Source organism: Myxine glutinosa, chromosome 7 (assembly GCF_964187855.1).
Source record: "Myxine glutinosa chromosome 7, kmMyxGlut1.1, whole genome shotgun sequence".
Taxonomy (NCBI): Eukaryota; Metazoa; Chordata; class Myxini; order Myxiniformes; family Myxinidae; genus Myxine; species Myxine glutinosa.
The window spans coordinates 145,816,013-145,841,668 of record NC_136267.1 but is presented as its reverse complement, the minus strand read 5'-3'; the positions used below and the strand labels follow the sequence as shown (position 1 = coordinate 145,841,668).

General features: G+C 43.6%; 1 protein-coding gene across 1 annotated transcript in view; it reads left to right on the top strand.

Moving 5' to 3' along the window:
• The window catches only part of LOC137430866 (uncharacterized), a 45,144-nt gene that overhangs the window by 5,565 nt on the left and 13,923 nt on the right, over window positions 1-25,656 (top strand). The window contains exons 5-11 of the mRNA XM_078782748.1: window positions 45-78; window positions 8,018-8,191; window positions 9,285-9,435; window positions 12,475-12,518; window positions 16,030-16,156; window positions 17,448-17,491; window positions 19,202-19,328. Of these exons, the coding sequence (XP_078638874.1) occupies window positions 45-78; window positions 8,018-8,191; window positions 9,285-9,435; window positions 12,475-12,518; window positions 16,030-16,156; window positions 17,448-17,491; window positions 19,202-19,328 (701 nt within the window). The remainder of the gene's footprint in view (window positions 1-44; window positions 79-8,017; window positions 8,192-9,284; window positions 9,436-12,474; window positions 12,519-16,029; window positions 16,157-17,447; window positions 17,492-19,201; window positions 19,329-25,656) is intronic.

The following is a 25,656-nucleotide window of genomic DNA, read 5'->3' as shown; positions in this document are numbered from 1 at the left end:
AGCATGGCGTAAAATCATGTGTGTGTGCGTGTGTGTTCTCAAAGGTGTGACAAATCTCCAATTAAGAAATCTCACAAGGTAAGTGTTTTCATTCCAATACTATGACTTTCTTTGCACCTTTTCCACCACACTGTTGTGATGCTATATGGTTTCTAAGTTCACAATTCATTGCATCCCAAAGTCAAATCACCAAGCCGTTGAGCTTAAAATAAAAACACGAATAACAACAGAGTAGCCGACCAAAGCAGAGAGGGATTCCATATACCTTGAGATGAGACTTTAGCATAACAAGTGGGCCGATTGGTAGATTGGACCAAATCTTCATTGGTCTTCACCGCGTTGTAGCATACCTGTCTGCCAGACTCTGACTCTTTTGGGTCATTGGAGTCTTTTGGGTCTGGGAGTTTTTAGTCCTCTTGTTCTATTGGGTCCTCTGGATCTTTTGGGTTGTCAGGGACGTTTGGGTCTTTTGGGTCTTTTTGGTCTTTGGGATATTCGGGATAATCGGGGTATTTTGGGTACTTTTGGGTCATCTAGGTATTTTGGGTCCTCGGGGACTTTTGGGTCCTTGGGGACTTTTGGGTCTTTTGGGTCCTTGGGGACCTTTGGATCATTTGAGTCTTTGGGGTCTTCAGGGTATTTTGGGTCCTTGGGTACTTTTGGGTCATCTGGGCCTTTTTGGTTTCGGTGCTTTTGGGTCATCTGGGTCTTTTGGGTCCTCAGGAACTTTTGGCTCTTCTGGGTCTTTTGGGCCCTCAGGATCTTTTGTGTCTTCTGGGTCTTTTAGGTCCTCAGGAATGTTTGGGCCTTCTGGGTCTTTTGGGTCCTCGAGAATTTTTGGGCCTTCTGGGTCTTTTGGGTCCTTCAAGACTTTTGGGTCCTCCATGACTTTTGGGTCTTCTGGGTGCTTTGGATCCTCGAGGACTTTTGGATCCCCTGTGTTTTAGGGGTCTTTGGGGTCTTAAAGTTCTGAGGGGTCTTAAAGGGTATTCAAACGTGAAAGGGGTCTCAGCAGTCTAAATAGTTAAAAGGTACATTACAATTGTATGTAATACATAATTAATTAATAGATGTATGTAATTAATACACACAAAAAGTATGCCTCAAACACACACACACAAACTCATCCATTTGTTGTAAAAAAAATAGATAAAGACAAATGTGAGATTCCTCATCAACCTGAACGGTTGGTGGGATGTATAAACTGGAATTGCCACTTGACTTAAAGAATGTTAGGACAGCTAATTATTGAAGATTATTTTGTCAATAGAGTCGAGGCACTACAGCCTTAGGTCATCTGACTGATTGTTATATGTTGGGTCCTGGCTGCTTCTTCTTCTTCTTCTTTCTTTTCTTCTCATATATACGGCAGCTGGCTGCAGGTTTGCGTCAATGTAGTTGTTGCTGCGAGTACGGATGTGCTACTGTTGCAGTTTTTTTTTTTCTGTCTGTTCTCGCAGAACTTTGTAATTTGTTCAGGGTGCCGACGATAACTCGACTAACCTTCGTGAAGGACACCATGGGATATTTAATGTCCACCAACTAATGCCAGGCTCATCTACTCGTGTCTGTTATTTTTTGACAGCATATTCCTTTTATCAATGTTGGCTTGCTGATCTTGTTCACTTCCACCTTTTTGGCTTGCTGATCTTCTTGGATTGCATGTTCGCTCCTATCTTCTTGGATTGCATCTTGGCTTCCACCTTCTTGGATTGCATGTTGGCTTCTATCTTCTTGGATTGCATGTTGGCTTCTATCTTCTTGGATTGCATGTTCGCTCCTATCTTCTTGGATTGCATGTTCGCTCCTATCTTCTTGGATTGCATGTTGGCTTCTATCTTCTTGGATTGCATGTTCGCTTCTATCTTCTTGGATTGCATGTTCGCTCCTATCTTCTTGGATTGCATGTTGGCTTCTAACTTCTTGAATTGCTAGTTGGCTCCTATCTTCTTGGATTGCTAGTTGGCTCCTATCTTCTTGGATTGCATGTTGGCTTCTATCTTCTTGGATTGCATGTTGGCTTCTATCTTCTTGGATTACTAGTTGGCTTCTATCTTCTTGGATTGCATGTTGGCTTCTATCTTCTTGGATTACTAGTTGGCTTCTATCTTCTTGGATTGCGAGTTCGCTCCTATATTCTTGGATTGCTAGTTGGCTCCTATCTTCTTGGATTGCATGTTGGCTTCTATCTTCTTGGATTGCGAGTTCGCTCCTATCTTCTTGGATTGTTAGTTGGCTTCTATCTTCTTGGATTGCGAGTTCGCTCCTATCTTCTTGGATTGCTAGTTGGCTCCTATCTTCTTGACTTGCATGTTGGCTTCTTAACCTTGTTGGCTTCCACCTTCTTGGATTGCTAGTTGGCTTCCACCTTCTTGGATTGCTCGTTCACTCCTATCTTCTTGGATTGCTAGTTCGCTCCTATCTTCTTGGATTGCATGTTGGCTTGTTTACCTTGTTGGCTTCCACCTTCTTGGCTTGTATGTTGGCTTCCACCTTCTTTGCTTGTATGTTGGCTTGTTAACCTTGTTGGCTTCCACCTTCTTGGCTTGTATGTTGGCTTCCACCTTCTTTGCTTGCATGTTGGCTTGTTTACCTTGTTGGCTTCCACCTTCTTGGCTTGTATGTTGGCTTCCACCTTCTTTGCTTGCATGTTGGCTTGTTTACCTTGTTGGCTTCCACCTTCTTGGCTTGTATGTTGGCTTCCACCTTCTTGGCTTGTATGTTGGCTTGTTTACCTTGTTGGCTTCCACCTTCTTGGCTTGTATGTTGGCTTGTATGTTGGCTTGTTTACCTTGTTGGCTTCCACCTTCTTGGCTTGTATGTTGGCTTCCACCTTCTTGGCTTGTATGTTGGCTTGTTTACCTTGTTGGCTTCCACCTTCTTGGCTTGTATGTTGGCTTCCACCTTCTTTGCTTGCATGTTGGCTTGTTTACCTTGTTGGCTTCCACCTTCTTTGCTTGCATGTTGGCTTGTTTACCTTGTTGGCTTCCACCTTCTTGGCTTGTATGTTGGCTTCCACCTTCTTGGCTTGTATGTTGGCTTGTTTACCTTGTTGGCTTCCACCTTCTTGGCTTGTATGTTGGCTTCCACCTTCTTTGCTTGCATGTTGGCTTGTTTACCTTGTTGGCTTCCACCTTCTTTGCTTGCATGTTGGCTTGTTTACCTTGTTGGCTTCCACCTTCTTTGCTTGCATGTTGGCTTGTTTACCTTGTTGGCTTCCACCTTCTTGACTTGTATGTTGGCTTCCACCTTCTTTGCTTGCATGTTGGCTTGTTTACCTTGTTGGCTTCCACCTTCTTGGCTTGTATGTTGGCTTCCACCTTCTTTGCTTGCATGTTGGCTTGTTTACCTTGTTGGCTTCCACCTTCTTTGCTTGCATGTTGGCTTGTTTACCTTGTTGGCTTCCACCTTCTTGGCTTGTATGTTGGCTTCCACCTTCTTGGCTTGTATGTTGGCTTGTTAACCTTGTTGGCTTCCACCTTCTTGGCTTGTATGTTGGCTTCCACCTTCTTTGCTTGTATGTTGGCTTGTTAACCTTGTTGGCTTCCACCTTCTTGGCTTGTATGTTGGCTTCCACCTTCTTGGCTTGTATGTTGGCTTGTTAACCTTGTTGGCTTCCACCTTCTTGGCTTGTATGTTGGCTTCCACCTTCTTGGCTTGTATGTTGGCTTGTTAACCTTGTTGGCTTCCACCTTCTTGGCTTGTATGTTGGCTTCCACCTTCTTTGCTTGTATGTTGGCTTGTTAACCTTGTTGGCTTCCACCTTCTTTGCTTGCATGTTGGCTTGTTTACCTTGTTGGCTTCCACCTTCTTGGCTTGTATGTTGGCTTGTTTACCTTGTTGGCTTCCACCTTCTTTGCTTGCATGTTGGCTTCCACCTTCTTTGCTTGCATGTTGGCTTGTTTACCTTGTTGGCTTCCACCTTCTTTGCTTGTATGTTGGCTTGTTAACCTTGTTGGCTTCCACCTTCTTGGCTTGTATGTTGGCTTCCACCTTCTTGGATTGCATGTTCGCTCCTATCTTCTTGGATTGCATGTTGGCTTCTAACTTCTTGGATTGCTAGTTGGCTCCTATCTTCTTGGATTGCTAGTTGGCTCCTATCTTCTTGGATTGCATGTTGGCTTCTATCTTCTTGGATTGCATGTTGGCTTCTATCTTCTTGGATTACTAGTTGGCTTCTATCTTCTTGGATTGCGAGTTCGCTCCTATCTTCTTGGATTGCTAGTTGGCTCCTATCTTCTTGGATTGCATGTTGGCTTCTATCTTCTTGGATTGCATGTTGGCTTCTATCTTCTTGGATTACTAGTTGGCTTCTATCTTCTTGGATTGCGAGTTCGCTCCTATCTTCTTGGATTGCTAGTTGGCTCCTATCTTCTTGACTTGCATGTTGGCTTCTTAACCTTGTTGGCTTCCACCTTCTTGGATTGCTAGTTGGCTTCCACCTTCTTGGATTGCTAGTTCACTCCTATCTTCTTGGATTGCTAGTTCGCTCCTATCTTCTTGGATTGCATGTTGGCTTGTTTACCTTGTTGGCTTCCACCTTCTTGGCTTGTATGTTGGCTTCCACCTTCTTTGCTTGTATGTTGGCTTGTTAACCTTGTTGGCTTCCACCTTCTTGGCTTGTATGTTGGCTTCCACCTTCTTTGCTTGCATGTTGGCTTGTTTACCTTGTTGGCTTCCACCTTCTTGGCTTGTATGTTGGCTTGTATGTTGGCTTGTTTACCTTGTTGGCTTCCACCTTCTTGGCTTGTATGTTGGCTTCCACCTTCTTGGCTTGTATGTTGGCTTGTTAACCTTGTTGGCTTCCACCTCCTTGGCTTGTATGTTGGCTTCCACCTTCTTTGCTTGCATGTTGGCTTCCACCTTCTTTGCTTGCATGTTGGCTTGTTTACCTTGTTGGCTTCCACCTTCTTGGCTTGTATGTTGGCTTCCACCTTCTTTGCTTGCATGTTGGCTTGTTTACCTTGTTGGCTTCCACCTTCTTTGCTTGCATGTTGGCTTGTTTACCTTGTTGGCTTCCACCTTCTTGGCTTGTATGTTGGCTTGTTTACCTTGTTGGCTTCCACCTTCTTGGCTTGTATGTTGGCTTCCACCTTCTTGGCTTGTATGTTGGCTTGGTAACCTTGTTGGCTTCCACCTTCTTGGCTTGTATGTTGGCTTCCACCTTCTTTGCTTGTATGTTGGCTTGTTAACCTTGTTGGCTTCCACCTTCTTGGCTTGTATGTTGGCTTGTTTACCTTGTTGGCTTCCACCTTCTTGGCTTGTATGTTGGCTTCCACCTTCTTGGCTTGTATGTTGGCTTGTTAACCTTGTTGGCTTCCACCTTCTTGGCTTGTATGTTGGCTTCCACCTTCTTTGCTTGCATGTTGGCTTCCACCTTCTTTGCTTGCATGTTGGCTTGTTTACCTTGTTGGCTTCCACCTTCTTGGCTTGTATGTTGGCTTCCACCTTCTTTGCTTGCATGTTGGCTTGTTTACCTTGTTGGCTTCCACCTTCTTTGCTTGCATGTTGGCTTGTTTACCTTGTTGGCTTCCACCTTCTTGGCTTGTATGTTGGCTTGTTTACCTTGTTGGCTTCCACCTTCTTGGCTTGTATGTTGGCTTCCACCTTCTTGGCTTGTATGTTGGCTTGTTAACCTTGTTGGCTTCCACCTTCTTGGCTTGTATGTTGGCTTCCACCTTCTTTGCTTGTATGTTGGCTTGTTAACCTTGTTGGCTTCCACCTTCTTGGCTTGTATGTTGGCTTCCACCTTCTTTGCTTGCATGTTGGCTTGTTTACCTTGTTGGCTTCCACCTTCTTGGCTTGTATGTTGGCTTGTATGTTGGCTTGTTTACCTTGTTGGCTTCCACCTTCTTGGCTTGTATGTTGGCTTCCACCTTCTTGGCTTGTATGTTGGCTTGTTAACCTTGTTGGCTTCCACCTTCTTGGCTTGTATGTTGGCTTCCACCTTCTTTGCTTGCATGTTGGCTTGTTTACCTTGTTGGCTTCCACCTTCTTGGCTTGTATGTTGGCTTGTTTACCTTGTTGGCTTCCACCTTCTTTGCTTGCATGTTGGCTTGTTTACCTTGTTGGCTTCCACCTTCTTTGCTTGCATGTTGGCTTGTTTACCTTGTTGGCTTCCACCTTCTTGGCTTGTATGTTGGCTTGTTTACCTTGTTGGCTTCCACCTTCTTGGCTTGTATGTTGGCTTGTTTACCTTGTTGGCTTCCACCTTCTTGGTTTGTATGTTGGCTTCCACCTTCTTTGCTTGTATGTTGGCTTGTTAACCTTGTTGGCTTCCACCTTGTTGGCTTGCATGTTGGCTTGTTAACCTTGTTGGCTTCCACCTTCTTGGCTTGCATGTTGGCTTGTTTACCTTGTTGGCTTCCACCTTCTTGGCTTGCATGTTGGCTTGTTAACCTTGTTGGCTTCCACCTTCTTGGCTTGCATGTTGGCTTGTTAACCTTGTTGGCTTCCACCTTCTTGGCTTGTATGTTGGCTTCCACCTTCTTGGCTTGCATGTTGGCTTGTTAACCTTGTTGGCTTCCACCTTGTTGGCTTGCATGTTGGCTTGTTAACCTTGTTGGCTTCCACCTTCTTGGCTTGCATGTTGGCTTGTTTACCTTGTTGGCTTCCACCTTCTTGGCTTGCCTGTTGGCTTGTTTACCTTGTTGGCTTCCACCTTCTTGGCTTGCATGTTGGCTTGTTAACCTTGTTGGCTTCCACCTTCTTGGCTTGCATGTTGGCTTGTTTACCTTGTTGGCTTCCACCTTCTTGGCTTGCATGTTGGCTTGTTTACCTTGTTGGCTTCCACCTTCTTGGCTTGCATGTTGGCTTGTTAACCTTGTTGGCTTGCATGTTGGCTTGTTTACCTTGTTGGCTTCCACCTTCTTGGCTTGCATGTTGGCTTGTTAACCTTGTTGGCTTCCACCTTCTTGGCTTGCATGTTGGCTTGTTTACCTTGTTGGCTTCCACCTTCTTGGCTTGCATGTTGGCTTGTTTACCTTGTTGGCTTCCACCTTCTTGGCTTGCATGTTGGCTTGTTAACCTTGTTGGCTTGCATGTTGGCTTGTTTACCTTGTTGGCTTCCACCTTCTTGGCTTGCATGTTGGCTTGTTAACCTTGTTGGCTTCCACCTTGTTGGCTTGCATGTTGGCTTGTTAACTTTGTTGGCTTCCACCTTCTTGGCTTGCATGTTGGCTTGTTTACCTTGTTGGCTTCCACCTTCTTGGCTTGCATGTTGGCTTGTTTACCTTGTTGGCTTCCACCTTCTTGGCTTGCATGTTGGCTTGTTAACCTTGTTGGCTTCCACCTTCTTGGCTTGCATGTTGGCTTGTTTACCTTGTTGGCTTCCACCTTCTTGGCTTGCATGTTGGCTTGTTAACCTTGTTGGCTTGCATGTTGGCTTGTTTACCTTGTTGGCTTCCACCTTCTTGGCTTGCATGTTGGCTTGTTAACCTTGTTGGCTTCCACCTTCTTGGCTTGCATGTTGGCTTGTTTACCTTGTTGGCTTCCACCTTCTTGGCTTGCATGTTGGCTTGTTAACCTTGTTGGCTTGCATGTTGGCTTGTTAACCTTGTTGGCTTGCATGTTGGCTTGTTTACCTTGTTGGCTTCCACCTTCTTGGCTTGCATGTTGGCTTGTTAACCTTGTTGGCTTCCACCTTATTGGCTTGCATGTTGGCTTGTTAACCTTGTTGGCTTGCATGTTGGCTTGTTTACCTTGTTGGCTTCCACCTTCTTTGCTTGCATGTTGGCTTGTTTACCTTGTTGGCTTCCACCTTCTTGGCTTGTATGTTGGCTTGTATGTTGGCTTGTTTACCTTGTTGGCTTCCACCTTCTTGGCTTGTATGTTGGCTTCCACCTTCTTGGCTTGCATGTTGGCTTGCTGACCGCGGTGGTTTGTTGGCTTCCACCTTCTTGGCTTCCTGCCCTTTTTGTCATCAAATACATGTATGAACATCGACCTCTGCATTAAAAATAGATTGAGCAGATTATGTGTGATGTCATGAATGCTTTTCCTTTTTTCCATCGATCAGGCAATTCAATCTTGTTCCCCAAACCACCATCAATATCTTTGCTGCTTGGATAAAGGACATAGAGGCTTCGGCTTCACCTTGTGCACAAACAAAGACAAACTGGAACATTATGTAAAGAAGGTGAAGGGGCGAGCTGAAAAGGCTGGCCTGTGGAATGGAGCTTACATAATCAAGGTGAAACGCTCACTACAGCATGATTTACTTTTATATTGTGACATTCTGTCGTGCACTGAAACTGTTGTCAATGAAGCCGAGTGATCTTTTTTTGAATACCTATCCAGGATTCCCTGGCACTGTGATGGTGGCTCCACATAGTTTGTTCATTAGGATGACAACTTGATCCTTTCAGTGTTCTTCATGAAGGTCACCTTGGGATCTTTAATGCCCACCAAGAAAACATGGCATGTCATTTGCCTGAAGTTTTATTGTGAACTTATCTTTGTCTAATAATGCAATGATGGGCCACCTGGTTTTGAGCCATAAATCAGGAGATTTTGAGTCACCTTTGCCCCACTCTTTCCTTGTTGTTTCATGTAATATTTTGACCTGCAATAATTGCAAAGCACAACCTTACATTATCTACTGTGACTGTGCTCCCCTCTGGGCTGGTGCTCCTGCCTCACACCTAGCTCGGCTGCACGCTGTTGAAACCAAAGCCAGATCTCGATCCGGAGCTGAACCAAAATTGAATGGGCTTGTTCTTGTTGTCGAACGAACTCATCCACCTAGTTTTGTCACAACTCATCCACAACTTTTTGAAATACCATGCAGTACAGTGTATAATGTTTTTGGCCCTCTCACTTAATGGTGAAGAATCACTTCAAAGTTAAAACAATTCTTGTATCCAAATCCGGACCTTCACCAAAATCGAATTGATTCGTTCTTGTCACACACCAAATTTCGGCTGAGTCTGTCCACAACTTTTTGAGATATCCTGTTCACAGACAAACAGACAAACAGACAAACAGACAGACAAACAGACAGACAGACAGACAGACAAACAGACAGACAGACAAACAGACAGACAGACAGACAGACAAACAGACAGACAGACAGGGGTGAAAACATAACCTCCATCCACTTTCAGTGTCAGAGGTAAAAAGAGCGCTGTGAGGACAAGTAGCAAAGCAGGATGTGAGAACATGGACACAAATGTCTCGACGATACAAAAAATTACATGCCTGACAACTCGCTCCTTATATTGCATTTTACTTACAAATTAGTCTTTGAACTTCTTTCGCACTTTTATTTTCCTGCTGCCTTTCAGATCAATGGAATAAATGTTGAGGGAAAGCGCCCTGAAGATGTGGCACATATGATCTCCACTTTGGAGACGATCAATCTGCTCGTGGTAACTGAGGAGACCTACCATTGCCATAAGATATGCAAAATTCCCCTAACTACCCTGCACTGGAAAGGTGAATCTCATTTACGAGTGGGTGTTCAAGAACTCTCGGTCATATTGCTTATAGGATTCTGTGTAGTTTCTAACTTATTGCTTTATCATTTTGGTGCCTCTATTGGTGAAGGCAAGAAAATCAATAGTATGAAGAATGTGTTTATGATTTGAACATGCCATTTTATGCATGACAACTTTATGGGAGATCTTCCTTTGAATGCTATTTACATTCTTGGGGAAAATGTCAGGGGCATAGAAAAGGTCCCTTTATATGGTGTGTGCTGTGCGGCAAACTCTAGAAAACAAGGGACATTCCATTCCATAGCTTGTAGAAAATGCCAAATAATAGAAAAGAAGGGACATTCAAAAAGCCTTGTGTGCATGCTGGTCTACCCTTGTGTTCTTAAGAGGAACCAAGTAATGCTCTAGAAAAGTTCATATAAAGGGGCGCCAATTTGATTCTTACAGTTCAAAAAACTTTACTTACTGGTGGGTTAGACATATATATGTAATGCACCCCCTGTAGACTCCCTTAATGAGCGCAGATTTTGAACGTGTTTCAAAAGCCATTCGATAGACCTATTGGCTGATGTATATTCCAAGTTTCAGCTCGTTTCAATGTATCGTCAGGTTCACTATGTTTTTTTCTTTCAAATTTTTTGGAGATTAGCAAAACTATACATTTTTGGAATATTCAGACATGAGGAAACCAAAAATTAAGGTTCGCATTTGCGTAGACACCTTTGCGAAAATGACACTCAGGACAGTGATGAAGATCTGTAAAAGCATATGCCTGTATGGTATAGACCTAGTAGATCCTGTGTATAGAACTTATAGTTCAATCTGATACTAACAAGGCTGCTTTCCTGCTTTATAAACCCATACCTATAACTTCAAAGGACTTGCAATATCATGTATTATGTAATGCCGTTATATCACAAATATAAAGACAATATTGTTTTCAATTCTCTTTGTTTGTTGCTTTTCTATAATCCTGAGCACTATTTTGAGGCCTTTATTGGATTCCTTGACCCAGAAAACATAGGATTAGCATATTTAAATAAGTTTCTAGGTTGACTAGAAGCCGAGATAGCGCAAAATATGTATTTTATGGCGGCCATTTTGAAAATCCAAAATGGCGGCCATGCAGGTGTCTGTGCAAATGCCAACATTAATTTTTGTTTTCCCAATGCTTTGAGTATTCCAAAAATGTATAGTTTTGCTAATCTCCCAAAATTTTGACGAAATTATATTTGTTAACATAGTGAACCTGCCTAGTATCGCCTTTGAGATATGAGCGCCAACGCATTTTGGGCGGGGAAACGGATGGACGGACGGACAGACACCAACGTGAATTCGACGGTTTTCTTAATAAAACTCAAGAATGCGGAAACGAACGTTGGTGAAATTTGGAACATATTACCTCGATGTGCAAAGCATTTACTTCTGAAATTTGCAGCCGATTTCGTCCAGTTGAAGCCGAGAAACGAGTTTTCAGTCCCCATGTTGAAGCTGCATCTGGGGAAACTGTCCCATTTATAAGGGAGTGGCGCTTTGCGCCTCCCTTGATACAAGTTTTGGGCCTTGCACCAATTGTGCTCAGCAAATATACCAATTGTTAAATGTGCTTTAAAATGCATTAAATGTGCTTTGTGCTTCACAGTATTAGGAAAGGTTTTTCACTTTAAAACTCCCAATTGATTGTGACTACCAAGGAAGTCGCAAAAAAAATTGTGACTTCCCCTCTGCTCCATCTTGTTTCCTGTGTGTTGTAACTTGTACCATCCTCCAAACGGTGACGACTCCAACAACAACGCTATCTCTCACGTGACACGGACCACCTTTAACCACTGATCACAACTCTCTCATCCTCACACGAGGTGATTTCAATTGCCAACATGCCAATTTACTGGGTGCTGGTACCTCTCTCATAAGATGTGGAATTTCAGCAAAGGCCAAAGGACTCTGTGGGACTGAATTAATCTGTAAACTTTCCAACCCGCATTTCTGTCAATGGCAAATCCTTCCTTCTGGATTTGGTTATGACGAACTTTCCCATCAATGTCTCCTGCTCCTCCTCTGCTCCCATTGGTTCATCTGAGCATGTGCTTGTGAAGGTCAACATCTATCTGGCCATTCTCAGAGAACAGTCTCAGTGCCGGCGAGTCTGGAAGTTCACTCAGGCAAATCGACAGTGACTGCAAGCAGCCATTGCACTTCAGGCCTGTTCTCCTATATCTACCGTCCCTGATATTAACTCATCCTGGGAATTCTTACACAGAAACCTGCTCTCCCTTATGCACAGATTCATCCCATCTTGTCTTTAGTTATCATACCCTTCCTCCCAACAATGTACACTGAATCCTGCTGTGAGGCAGTTGCCTTGAACAACATGCTTTCTCTTCCTGGAAGGCAAATCCAACCGCAGGCAACCTCAGCTCATTCCACAAAGCCCACACGTGTGTATCCACTCTTGGGAGAGCCAGAAAACGACATCTGTCCAACCTCAAAACTAAACTTACAAACTTGTCTCCCACCTCTAAAATCTGGTGGTCCCTTGTTAAGTCTCTCTGGTGTATGTTCCCCCTCCAATCCTCTCCTTACCTTAAATACCACCACAGTCAATTCTGCTCGTGCGATGACTGAATTCTTCATTTCTGTGTTTTACTTCCAAAATATTGTATCCTGAACCCCTCACTCTTTGTACTCACCCTACCCAGTTGCATCCAACCGGTCCAGGACTCTGAGACTTTTGCACCTAAAGTTTTTTGCAATTACTGTATGTCAGCATGTTAATTCCAGGTTGGTTTGACAAATAATTGGCCAATAGTGAGACAGCTTTAATTCACCGAGTAATTTCACACCACTACACCTTCACTGTTTTAAAAAATCTACCATGCTCTTGTATTTATAATTTATCTGAAGCCATTGCTGACTTGTGCATGTTTGTGCATGGCAGCATTTTAAAACAATAAATAATTATCAGACTTTTGACCATTGTGCTTCTTTATTGCTTCATGTTCTTCTGCGGTTTTTCATTTGCCTTGTTCTTTTTCAGAGTCTGTGCTGCAACCTGCCCCAAAGGCCGCAGATAAAAAAGAGGTTTGTCATACACATCTGCACACTGGACTGTTTTAACTTGTAATTAATAGTTACGACAGATTTGTGTGGCTGCTCTCATTGGCTAAGTCACACATACTTGTTCTTTTTTTCTTTTTTTGTATGCTGAATCGAGGCTCGTGAAAGATCTAACATTTATTTCACAAACAAACCAACCAGACAAACAAAATATATAAAAAGAGGGAGTGGAAGACAAGATGGGGAGAGAAGGGGAAGCACACAAACATAACATTTGAGAGCATGGAGAAGTGTGGGAGGGAGAGGGCTTGGGGGGAGGAGGCGTGGGAAGGGGAAGGAGGGTGGGACAAGTATAAAACACAAGGACACCAAGCGCTTCCAGGACAGAAGTTGGTATTTCGAAAAAGTGGATTTGGGGTGAAATTAGCGGGGGTAGAAAAGATCAAGGTTTTGGATGGGGGAAGATAAGAGATGGTGGTGAACAGCTGTTTTAAAGACCTGGAGGGTGGAGTGGGATTGAAGAGAGTGAGGGAGTTTGTTCCAGAGGCGGGAGAAAAGAGGAATGAAGGAGTGAAGGTGAGCAGAGAGTCTTGATTTTGGCAGTTTAACCATAAGAGGGTTGCAGGCAGATCTTGTGCGACCTGTTGGAATATTTGGGGGACAGAGCCCAGGGAGAGCTCGGGGGGGGGGGGGGGGCAAGGCCAGAGAGGAGTCGGTAGAAGACGGAAAGACCACCAACCTGCCTGCGGTGAGTGAGTGAAAGGCCCTTGGAGTTAGCTTCATCGCGGGAGATTCCAATGATTCTGAACGCTTTGGTTTCAACAGCGTGAAGACGAGCTAGGTGTGAGGCAGGAGCACCAGCCCAGAGGGGAGAGCAGTATTCCATTGAGCTGCAGATGAAAGCCTTGTATGTGGTGAGTAGCTCAGCTGTGCCAAGGAAGGACTTCACACGACGGAGGATGCCCAGTCGGCGACTGGCTTTGGAGGCCAGATTTGAAATGTGGTTTTCCCAGGAAATATCATGGCAGATAGTGAGACCCAAAAGCTTGAGTGACAGAACTTCTTGGAGAGGATTATTCAGAAAGTGGATGGGAGGGTTGTTCAGTCGGTCTTTTCGGAGAGACATCGTAAGAGTGTGAGATTTGTCAGGATTGAAAGACATGTTCCATTTGTTTGCCCAGTCTGTGATTTTGTCCAGGTCTGCAGAGAGTGATGAGGCTGCAGACTGCCGATCTGAGGGATGAGGAATGGAGCGATAGAGAGTAGAGTCATCAGCAAAGAGATAGAGAGGATTTTCAAGAGAGTCAGAGAGATCATTGATGAAGACCAGAAAAAGCACAGGGCCCAGAACACTGCCTTGGGGAACTCCAGCCTGAACAGGAAGAGATGAGAGAAACCCATTCAGGGCCACACGTTGACTACGAGTAGAGAGGGAGTCCGCCAGCCATGCGTGGAGATTTCCATGGATACCAAAGGAGGAGAGTTTGGTGAGCAGAGCGGGGTGCCAGACCGTATCGAAGGCACGTGATATGTCAAGGGAGACAGCTCTAATTTCCTGTTTGGCATTGAGGACCTCCATCCATTATTGAGAAAGCAGAAGCAGCATGTCCAGAGTAGAGTGGCCAGGTCTGAAACCAAATTGATGATCAGAGATCAAGCCAATGGAGAAGAGGAAAGATTTCATATCTGAAGCAATGATGGATTCCAGGACTTTGCTGATAATTGGGAGAAGGCTGGTTGGTCTGTAGTTGCTAGGATCTGTTTTTGCACCTTTTGTGCAAAGCGGTGATGTTGGCTGATTTCCAAGCAGATGGCAGATGACCTTGAGCAAACGAAAGGGTGAAGAGAACAGAGAGAGGGAGTGAAAGAGCAGCAGAGCAGGATTTTCGGACCCATGGGCTGATGCTTTCAGGTCCAGTTGCAGAATCAGAGTTGAGGGTTGACAGAAACTTTTCCACCTTGTCAGGAGGAAAGGACACAGAGTCCAGGAGCAGCTGGGTATGACTGGGTACGGTGGGTACAGAGAGGGATGGGTTTGCGACACAAGATTTAGAGGCAAACACAGAGTTGAGGCACCTATCTCACACTCACAGGCACCTCACAGGCATTCTACCTCACACTTGAGGATATTGTTGATTTTTTCCACCCACAAGCAACAGGAATGCTGTACTAGGATTTAGTATGTGGCTGTCTATTTTGCATCATTGGAGTCGAGGCTTTCATATGCCTTCAGGTTAACATTTCCCAGGACATGTACGTAAGCAGTAAAGGGTATCATTGTTCAAATAATGAAGAACTAGTCTTGCTTGCGGAGGCTAGTGTTTGCTAGTGGTGTGTCAGTGAACACGTAGGAAAATGGATGGTGTCAACATAACGTTGATCGAGGTATCCTAGCCGACATTGGAAGCAAAGAGAAGCTGATATTTTGTATGATAACTCTTTGTCGGAGCAAAAGGACCCAAAAGGGTTGTTGGAAAAATCACATGAGGATTGTATTGCTCCAACGAAGGGTTAATGCCCGAAGCATCAGCTTATGATTGCTTTCCGTGATGGTGACCACCCCTTGATCAACATTTTGTTGACTCTATCCATCATTCTTTGTCACCTTGTTCTTCAAAATCCTCGAATCCCCAAGGAGCTATTCAACATGGATATCAATATTTGTCACCTTTTTCTTCAAAATCCTCCAATCTCCAAGGAGCTTATCAACATGGATATCAATATTTGTCACCTTGTTCTTCAAAATCCTCCATTCCCCAAGGAGCTTTTCAACATGGATATCAATATTTGTCACCTTGTTCTTCAAAATCCTCCATTCCCCGAGGAGATTTTCAACATGGATATTATTATTTGTCACCTTTTTCTTCAAAATCCTCCAATCTCCAAGGAGCTTTTCAACATGGATATCATTCTTTGTCACCTTGTTCTTCAAAATCCTCCAATCTACAAGAAGATTTTCAACACGGATATCATTATTTGTCACCTTCTGCTTCAAAATCCTCCAATCTACAAGGAGATTTTCAACACGGATATCATTATTTGTCACCTTCTGCTTCAAAATCCTCCAATCTACAAGGAGATTTTTCAACATGAACATCATTATTTGTCACCTTGTTCTTGAAAATCCTCCAATTAACAGGGAGCTTTTCAACACGGATATCCTTTGCACTTGGAAGGCAATCATCACCATCCTGTGTAAATTTAAATGTACATAAATTTAAACAGGTTTCATGTTTTCGTTTACAAAACTTTCATAATTATTTGTTGTTCCTTCCCTCCATATTTTCTTTCTGCGAAAGCCACAAAATGCATGATTTTGGTTGCAAGAAAAGACATTCCATCAATCGGTAATCATTCATCCAAATATATTAGACCGTGGTGAATATCTATCCGGTGTGGATCCAAATAGATCAGACCGTGGTGAATACTCATTGGACGTTTGTTTAAAAAAAATAATTAATAACTGTTTTGAATGAAATTCATTTTATCCCATTTGAAAACTGACATAATCACTGAGGAAATGTTTACTTTGTAGAAGCAAGACAACAGTGCCAATATCATGAAGTCAGCGGCAATTCACTCACTAGATTCAGAAGAGAGTAACTTCACTGCGGAACATTTTGCTTTGTCTGAAGAGCGAGACGAGCCCTCTACAAAAAAGGGTAAGCAATTCTTCCCATCACTTCACCCTCATTGATTCTCTGAAGCTCTTTTTTTGTCCCCCGTCGCACCGTGGAGCGAAAGGGGGACTATGGTTTTCCCCTCCGTCCGTGTGTCTGTGCGTGCGTGCGTCCGTGCGGGCGTGCGAACGTGTGTCCGTACATGTGTGCGTGCGTAAGCGAAGGACCGAATTCTAATTTGATGTGTGGGTGCAACCCACGTCAAAATCCAAGTTGGCCGCCGCCATGTATGTCTGATGCCATGTATGTCTGAACCTTGTGAGCATAATATCTTGAAAAATAAGCGAAGTACCAACTTCTAATCTGGTGTGTGGGTGTATCTGCGCATAAGGAAGAACGCTATTGAAAATTGGGTTGCCACATCAAAATCCAAGATGGCCGCCGCCATGTATGTCTGAACATTGTGAGCAGAATATCTTTTAAAATAAGCGAAGTACTAACTTCTAATCTGGTGTGTGGGTGTATCTAGGCATAAGGAAGAATGCTATTGAAAATTGGGTCGCCAGGTCAAAATCCAAGATGGCCGCCACCATATACATGTCTGAACCTTGTGAGCGAAATATCTTGAAAAATAAACGAACTACTTACTTCTAATCTGGTGCTTGGGTGTACCTACGCATGAGGAAGAACGCTATTGAAAATTGGGTCGCCACGTCAACATCCAAGATGGCCGCCTTGCGTCTTCCACTTTATCAACTCACATCACTTCACCGACGGGGGACCGAGGCGTGACACTTGTTTTTTCTTTTTGGATACAAGATCGAGGCTCGCGTAAGAGCTAACATTAATCACATTTAAAAAACGGACACACAAATCATAAGATAAAGGGAGCGGGAGACAAGATGGGGAGAGAGAGGTAAGAACACAAGTACAACAGCAGAGAACAGGGACATCGGGGGATCTGTGGGAGATGGGGGGCTTGGAGGGAGGAGGCATGGGAAGGGAGGGTGGGTCCATGAGCCTTGACTTTGTAGACAAAAATAAACGCCGAGTTTTTTGCAATTACTGTATGTCAGCATGTTAATTCCAGGTTGGTTTGACAAATAATTGGCCAATCGTGAGACAGCTTTAATTAACCGAGTAATTGCACACCACTACACCTTCACTGTTTTAAAAAATCTACCATGCTCTTGTATTTACAATTTATCTGTAGCCATTGCTGACTTGTGCATGGCAGCATTTTAAAACAATAAATAATCAGACTTTTGACCATTGTGCTTCTTTATTGCTTCATGTTCTTCTGCGGTTTTTCATTTGCCTTGTTCTTTTTCAGAGTCTGTGCTGCAACCTGTCCCAAAGGCCACAGACAAAAAAGAGGTTTGTCATACACATCTGCACACTGGACTGTTTTAACTTGTAATTAATAGTTACTACAGCTTTGTGTGGCTGCTCTCATTGGCTAAGTCACACATACTTGTTCTACCTCACACTTGAGGATATTGTTGATTTTTTCCCCCCACAAGCAACAGGAATGCTGTGCTAGGATGTAGTATGTGGCTGTCTATTTTGCATCATTGGAGTCGAGGCTTTCATATGCCTTCAGGTTAACATTCCCCAGGACATGTACGTAAGCAGTAAAGGGTATCATTGTTCAAATAATGAAGAACTAGTCTGGAAAATGGATGGTGTCAACATAACGTTGATCGAGGTATCCTAGCCGCCATTGGAAGCAAAGAGAACCTGACATTTTGTATGATAACTCTTCGTCGGAGCAAAAGGACCCAAAAGGGTTGTTGGAAAAATCACATGAGGATTGTATTGCTCCAACGAAGGGTTAATGCCCGAAGCATCAGCTTCTGATTGCTTCCCGTGATGGTGAGCATTCCTTGATCAACATTTTGTTGACTCTATCCATCATTCTTCGTCACCTTGTTCTTTCAAATCCTCCATTCCCCGAGGAGCTTTTCAACATGGATATCATTATTTGTCCCATTGTTCTTCACAACCCTCCAATCCCCAAAGAGATTTGCAACATGGATATCATTATTTGTCACCGTGTTCTTCACAACCCTCCAATCCCCAAGGAGCTTTTCAACACGGATATTATTATTTGTCCCATTGTTCTTCACAACCCTCCAATCCCCAAGGAGCTTTTCAACATGGATATCATTATTTGTCCCATTGTTCTTCACAACCCTCCAATCCCCAAGGAGGTTTTCAACACGGATATCAATATTTGTCCCATTGTTCTTCACAACCCTCCAATCCCCAAAGAGATTTGCAACATGGATATCATTATTTGTCACCGTGTTCTTCACAACCCTCCAATCCCCAAGGAGCTTTTCAACACGGATATTATTATTTGTCCCATTGTTCTTCACAACCCTCCAATCCCCAAGGAGGTTTTCAACACGGATATCCTTTGCACTTGGAAGGCAATCATCACCATACTGTGTGAATTTAAATGTACATAAATTTAAACAGGTTTCATGTTTTCGTTTACAAAACTTTCATAATTATTTGTTGTTCCTTCCCTCCATATTTTCTTCCTGCCAAAGCCACAAAATGCATGATTTTGGTTGAAAGAAAAGACATTCCATCAATCGGTAATCATTCATCCAAATATATTACTGTCGCTCATTTTTTAAAGCAAGAATTGTTTACATTCATCTCGAAAATGTGTTCAGCTGAAGTTGTCTTGATTGTCCGCTCATAAGCATGGCAGCGACATGAAAGCTTTTTTATAATCACAGGTCGCACTGGGAAAATAACCAGCAAGTTCAGTTTTAACAGTTCCTTTGGCTATACCAGCATTTAAATATTCCATGGGCATTTTTGATAATTCGGGGTGATTGTCACCAGCACTTTGGTCGCAATGCCAAAATTTGCCATAACTGGTCCAGAGAGTCCAAAGAAAACACCAACATGGCACCGCAAAGATTTTCATTGTCATGTGACAGATCAGATCAGACCGTGGTGAAAACTCATTGGACGTTTGTTAAAAATATAATTAACTGTTTTGAATGAAATTCATTTTATCCCATTTGAAAACTGACATAATCATTTGAGGAAATGTTTACTTTGTAGAAGCAAGACAACAGTGCCAATATCATGAAGTCAGCGTCAATTCACTCACTCGATTTAGAAGAGAGTAACTTCACTGCGGAACATTTTGCTTTGTCTGAAGAGCGAGACGAGCCCTCTACAAAAAAGGGTAAGCAATTCTTCCCATCACTTCACCCTCATTCATTCTCTCAAGCTTTTTTTTCTTTTTAACTCAACTGGACTATGTCCAGCTGAGTTTTTGTCGACACCCAGTGTCCGTCGTCCGTCGTCCGTCGTCCGTCTGTTGTCTGTCTGTCTGTTGTCTGTAAACAATTCGACGTCTATGCTCTAAAAGTCACAAATATTGATGAGATTTGATGAAACTTGTTATGCAGCATCTTTAAGACATAAACTAGTTTGGGATTGCATTTGGGCACGCCCAAAAATGGGCGCGGCAGGGCGGCCATATTGAAAAATAAATTTTTGTTAATCTGGTACTTCCTAATGTAGCTAGAAGGCTGAAACTTGGTGTGTAGACAGTATGTAACAAACCTCAACACATATATTACGGGTTTTGACGATGTCCGAAAAATGTCCTCGTCGTAACCTATGACATGACTTGACCCAGTTAAGTTCAGGTTCCCTGGAACCTCTAGTTAATTTTTGTATACAAGATCGAGGCTCATGTAAAAGCTAACAGAAATCACACAAAAAACGGACACACAAAACATAAGATAAAGGGAGCGGGAGACAAGATGGGGGAGAGAGAGAGGGAAGCACACAAGTACAACAGCAAAGAACATACACTGATTTCCTCTCTTCTCCGGATACTCAATTAACAAAACCTGGGATAAAATTCACTTCTGAGTTATATTTACGGGGGTAAATCTCACTTTCTTCCCACAACATTTCTTAGGGTTAGCAGGAATACCTCGTCGATACTCTGACTACCCAGATGCTTACTCAACACGAAATGTTTTATCTTCTATTGGGTCTATAATTTCATTTGCAGCAACAATTATTTTAATATTTATTATCTGAGAGGCTTTCTCTTCAAAACGAGAACCAAACACCTTGAGCTTACCTTTATACAACCCTGAATGAATATACGGAACACCTCCCACTTTCCATACATTTGAAAACCCATCATATCTTAAAATTATTTAAAAAGAAAGGAAGTGAACCTTCATCTGCTGGTTTCAAGCTAACCGCATAACCACTCTGTCACTTTTTTATCATAATAGTTGGACACTGCTAGTTAATACGAATAGTTTAATAGTTTAGTTGGACACTAATAGTTGAACACATGGATACTGCTAGGACTTCCAGAAAAGAAGTTGGTATTTCAAAAAAGTGGATCTGGGGTGAATTAACAGGGGAAAAGATCAGTGTTTTGGATGGGGGAAGATAAGAGATGGTGGTGAACAGCTGTTTTAAAGACCTGGAGGGAGGAGTGGGTTGCGGAGGATGCCCAGTCGGCGACTGGCTTTGGAGGCCAGCTTGGAAATGTGGTTTTCCCAGGAAAGATCATGGCAGATAATGAGACCCAAAAGCTTGAGTGACAGAACTTCTTGGAGAGGATTGTTGAGAAGGTAGATGGGAGGGTTGTCCAGTCGGTCTTTTCGGAGAGACATAGAAAATGTTTTTGATCATATTTTTTATTTGAAAAATAATTTTCCCAACACTGCATGGCATGAGTTTCTGTGGTTATTTCACTGTACAAAATTTGTTGTAACAATATTGTCAGGCGAAACCCTCGGTTAATACCGTAGGACCGTGGATGACTGAACGGCTTTACTTGATGCGACGATCAATTACGGATTCGACTATAAAAGCGCGGGCAGAAGAATGAAGAGGAAGAAGCGGCAAGCGCGTACCTGTAGCGATCCGATGGCAGCTCCAATCCTGGAGGAAATTAACTCAAAACGGACACAGGATTTTGGAATGAAAGAAAATAATGCAAGGGTTTATTTGCAATTATTAGTGGGGCAGGAAAATAACGCGCCGGTAAATAAATGTCCTAAATCGGGATGTCCCCATACCAGACTTGACAACAGGACAAAGGAGATGAATTAAATAAAAGAATCGTCGTGTATTTGTGTGAGATGTGGTGCGTCTTATCTGTCTGTATGGTGTGTCCGTCGTCCAACGCGGCTATGTCCGACTCCGATGCTGGCACGAAGAAGCCTCCGTCCGCCTCGCCCATGCTCTGCTCGGCCCCGAGCCACCCGCTCAGCGGCCTCGTCTGCTCGCCCCTCGTCGGTCGCACACGAGCTCCCGTTCGCTCACAGCACCGAGCCTCTCTCCGAGCACCAGCCTCGCTCCAAGCACCAAAAGCACCACGAAGAACCAAAAGCACCACAAAGGTTCAGGGAAGACGCCAACGACCAACAGGGAGGAACGCAGGGAAGAAGAACCAGTGAAGCCAATCCACCAACGCGTGAAGCACAAGCAAAGACACAGGACGAAGAGCCTCCAACGAAGAACAAAGAGCCTCCCACGAAGAACTCAGAACGAACAGACCAGCACGAACTGACTAAAATGCCCGCGAGCGTGACGTTTTGTCAACCCTGGTCTGACGTCAATTCTGGTGCGTTACCAATCCGTCCCTCTCATCTTTGTGATCTTTCCCGCCTTTTCACGTCACTCGCGCTTGTCCTCCAACTAGCGACCTGTTTCTAAATGGTCATTTGGCACCTTCTGCTCTGATTGGCCGAATGTTTGTGCCTTCCGCCTCAACCAATCACACGTTCCCTGGGCGTGGCTATAGCCTGCCCTGCCCAATGCTCGTAGCTCGGCCAGCTGGTGGTGTGGCTGGCTGCGGCCACATGCGGCGGTGCCCCGATCTGGCTTCCTGTATGTTTTCTTCCAAAGTCTTTTTGTAAGGGAGGGGATTTAATTAATGTGTGCACTAAGGGACCTATCTACAGTCACGTGAAAAAGTAAGTACACCCCATGTAAAGTTTTGACTTTTTCAATATATTTCAACATACATCTTTTTGATCTTCATTTCAACAATATTGATAGATAAAGGTGATATAATATAACAAATACCATGAAACATTTACATTTTGTAGTCCATTGTATAATTTCAATAAACATAAATGCAAATTTTGCATGTGGAAAAAGTAAGTACACCCTTGGCTCTAATCGGTGGTATTGCCCCCTTTGGCAGAAACAACCTCAAGTAGGCGTTTCTTATAACTGTCTACCAGTCTCTGACATCGACTGGGAGAAATTTTTGCCCATTCCTCCATGCAGAATTCTTTCAGCTGTGTGATGCTTGAGGGGTTTCGTGCATGCACAGGTCGTTTCAAATCCCCCCACAACATCTCGATGGGATTTAGATCCGGGCTTTGACTTGGCCATTCCAGAACCCTCCATTTCTTTCTTTTCAGCCATTCCTTGGTGGATTTCCTGGTATGTTTAGGGTCGTTTTCATGTTGCAAGGTCCACCTTTGGTTGAGCTTCAACATTCCGACAGATGGCCTCACATTATCCTCAAGCACCCTCTGGTACAATGAAGAATTCATAGTGGATTATATAAGGGTGACCCAAAAAAACCTCCCACATTTCGAAAGGCTGTAGCACTGGCAGTAGTGAGGTGGGAGGGGCGGGGCTAGGGTCTGTTGGTAGCCCAACCCCAACCGTCCTCAGTCGCCAACATGGTGTGGTCGGGAGTACACCGTGCGTTCGCTGTCGAAGCGTTCTTCACAAACAACCGTTCCGTGATCGCCGTGCAGAGGGCCTTTCGAAGACGTTTCAGTATTCCACGGAACCAAAACGTTCCAGATCGGAAAACCATCTTGCAGTGGGTTGGGAATTTCAGGGCAACAGGCTCAGCTTTAAAAAGAAAATCACCTGGTCGACCTAGGAGCGCTCGTACGCCTGAGAATATTGAAGCATTGAGGCGATCTGTTGTGCAGTCTCCGAGACGTTCTGCGTGAAAGCATGCTTTAGCTGTAGGGATATCCCGGGAAACTGCAAGGAGAATCTTACACAAAGACCTCCACTTCCAACCATACAAAATGACGGTTGTGAAAGAACTCAATGCGAGAGACTGGATAAGCCGCAGGGAGTTATGCGAGAACATTCTGCAACGTGTTCCGGAAGATGCTGTTCTCTTGTGCAGTGACGAAGCTCATTTTCATTTGAGTGGCTCTGTAAATAAACAAAATTTTAGCTATTGCTCTGAAGACAAGCCTCGCATGCTACACGAAAGACCGTTGCACTCCGATCGAGTGACTGTGTGGTGCGCTGTTGCTGATGTTGGCATCGTGGGTCCTTATTTCTTTGAAGAGGGTGGTGTAACTGTTACCATAACTTCTGACCGTTACATTGATATGCTCGAAAACTTTCTAAGGCCACAACTCGAACACCTTGACCTTGAAGAACTCGATGTGTGGTTTCAGCAAGATGGAGCTACGGCACACACAGCTCGAAGATCATTGCAAGTGCTGAGGGAAATGTTTCCGGATCAGGTGATGGATGTGGGAGGTTTTTTTGGGTCACCCTGTATGATGGTAAGCTGCCCAGGCCCTGATGCAGCAAAGCTGCCCCAAACCATAATATTTCCACCACCATGCTTTACAGTTGGTATCAGGTTCTTGTGGTCAAATGCTGTCTTTGGTTTTCGCCAAACATGTCTTTTGGTACTGTGGCCAAATAGCTCTACCTTTGACTCATCTGTCCAGAGCACATTGTTCCAGAAGTGCTGGTCTTTGCCTCGGTGTTCATTGGCAAACTTTAGTCTTGCCCTGATGTTCTTTCTGGAAAGGAAAGGTTTCCTCCTGGCACACCTCCCATGTAGATCAAATTTGTGCAGCCTCTTTCTAATGGTAGACTCGTGCACTTTGACATCAACAGTGGCAAGAGCTACCTGTAGGTCCCGTGATGACATTCTGGGGTTCTTAGAGACTTCTTTCAGCATCTTGCGGTTTGCTCTCAGGCTGAACTTGCTGGGGCAGCCTGGCCTGAACAAGTTGGCAATTCTTTGGAATCTTCTCCACTTGTAGATGATCTTCCCGACAGTCGAATGATTGATTTCAAATTGTTTGGACATCTTTTTAAATCCCTTCCCAGACTCGTAGGCATCTATAACCTTCTTTCTGAAGGCCTCAGAGACCTCTTTTGGTCGAGGCATGGTGATGCCGCACACTTCAACAACAAAGAGCAAACCAAACTAAATGTCTGAGGTTTAAATAAGACAGGTTCCTGCAAGATCCTCTCTAATGATGTTCTAATCATTTGCACCTGAGCTGGTGCACCTGATTCTAATTTTAGGTATTTGAAGTAGTGATACATGTGGGGGTGTACTTACTTTTTCCACATGCGAAATTTGCATTTATGTTTATTTAAATTATACAATGGACTACAAAATGTAAATGTTTCATGATATTTGTTATATTATATCACCTTTATCTGTCAATATTGTTGAAATGAAGATCAAATAGCTGTATGTTGAAATATGTTGAAAAAGTCAAAACTTTACACGGGGTGTACTTACTTTTTCACGTGACTGTAAGTGTCTATATGAGTGCTTTGCCATAATGGACACTGGATTGGCGACAGAGGGAATGACAAACAAAGGAATTTTATCCATAATCCCTGCACTACATTGCACACCCCACCCCCTCGTGAAGGGGACACAGATACGACTTTCACGGACATCCGGGCTGCACATAGAACTTATTTCAGGTAGATTCCCTATCACGACAATCGATCACCGACCTATTCGGACCTACCTGTCCCTAGATATTCCTCTATCCTCCACCTCCCCCCCCCCCCCCCCGACATAACAATATCATTTACAATTTATTTTGGAGCCTATCCTGGTCGTATCGTAATCTTCAAACTGCACCAGAATCGTGGCAATATCAATTTTATAAGATATTTCAGACAAGCCAAATCATTCTCTCACAAATTGTTGACTGCAGGCCGAGGAAGAGTGTTCCATCAGCTGAATTGGGAAAATAAAGCACTAACTGTCAGCAGAGGAAGACTAAACCACCTACAGTTCACAGATGACATTGTTTTAATATCGAAAATCCTTGTGGAAGAGTTAAATTTGGAGAATAGAAATAAAAATGGATACAGTGAAGACAAAAATAATGTTCACCCATTGTTCAAAAAAATAAACAAAAATAATTTAATCCCATCGTGGACTGCTAAGCCAGTCCATTTTCATGGGGGATATTTTCACACAAGCCTTAGTTTGAGTTTCTGGAGACCACTTTGGCCCACAGTACATAAATGGGCTGACCTCTAAGTTCCGAAGTTAAAAAAAATCTCAACTTCAGTTGGCCTTGGCACAGCTAATTGGCAAGCGAGCCAAACTAGTGCCTGTTGTTGTGAAAACTTGAGATCTGCCTTCAAGTCATTCCTTTTGCGAATGTTAGAGCGGGATTGAATCGGCAGCCATGTCAACAACAATATAAAACAGAAATCCTCGACACCCCTCAAGTACTTGCTCACTTGCTTTAGATCCCTATCCAAGC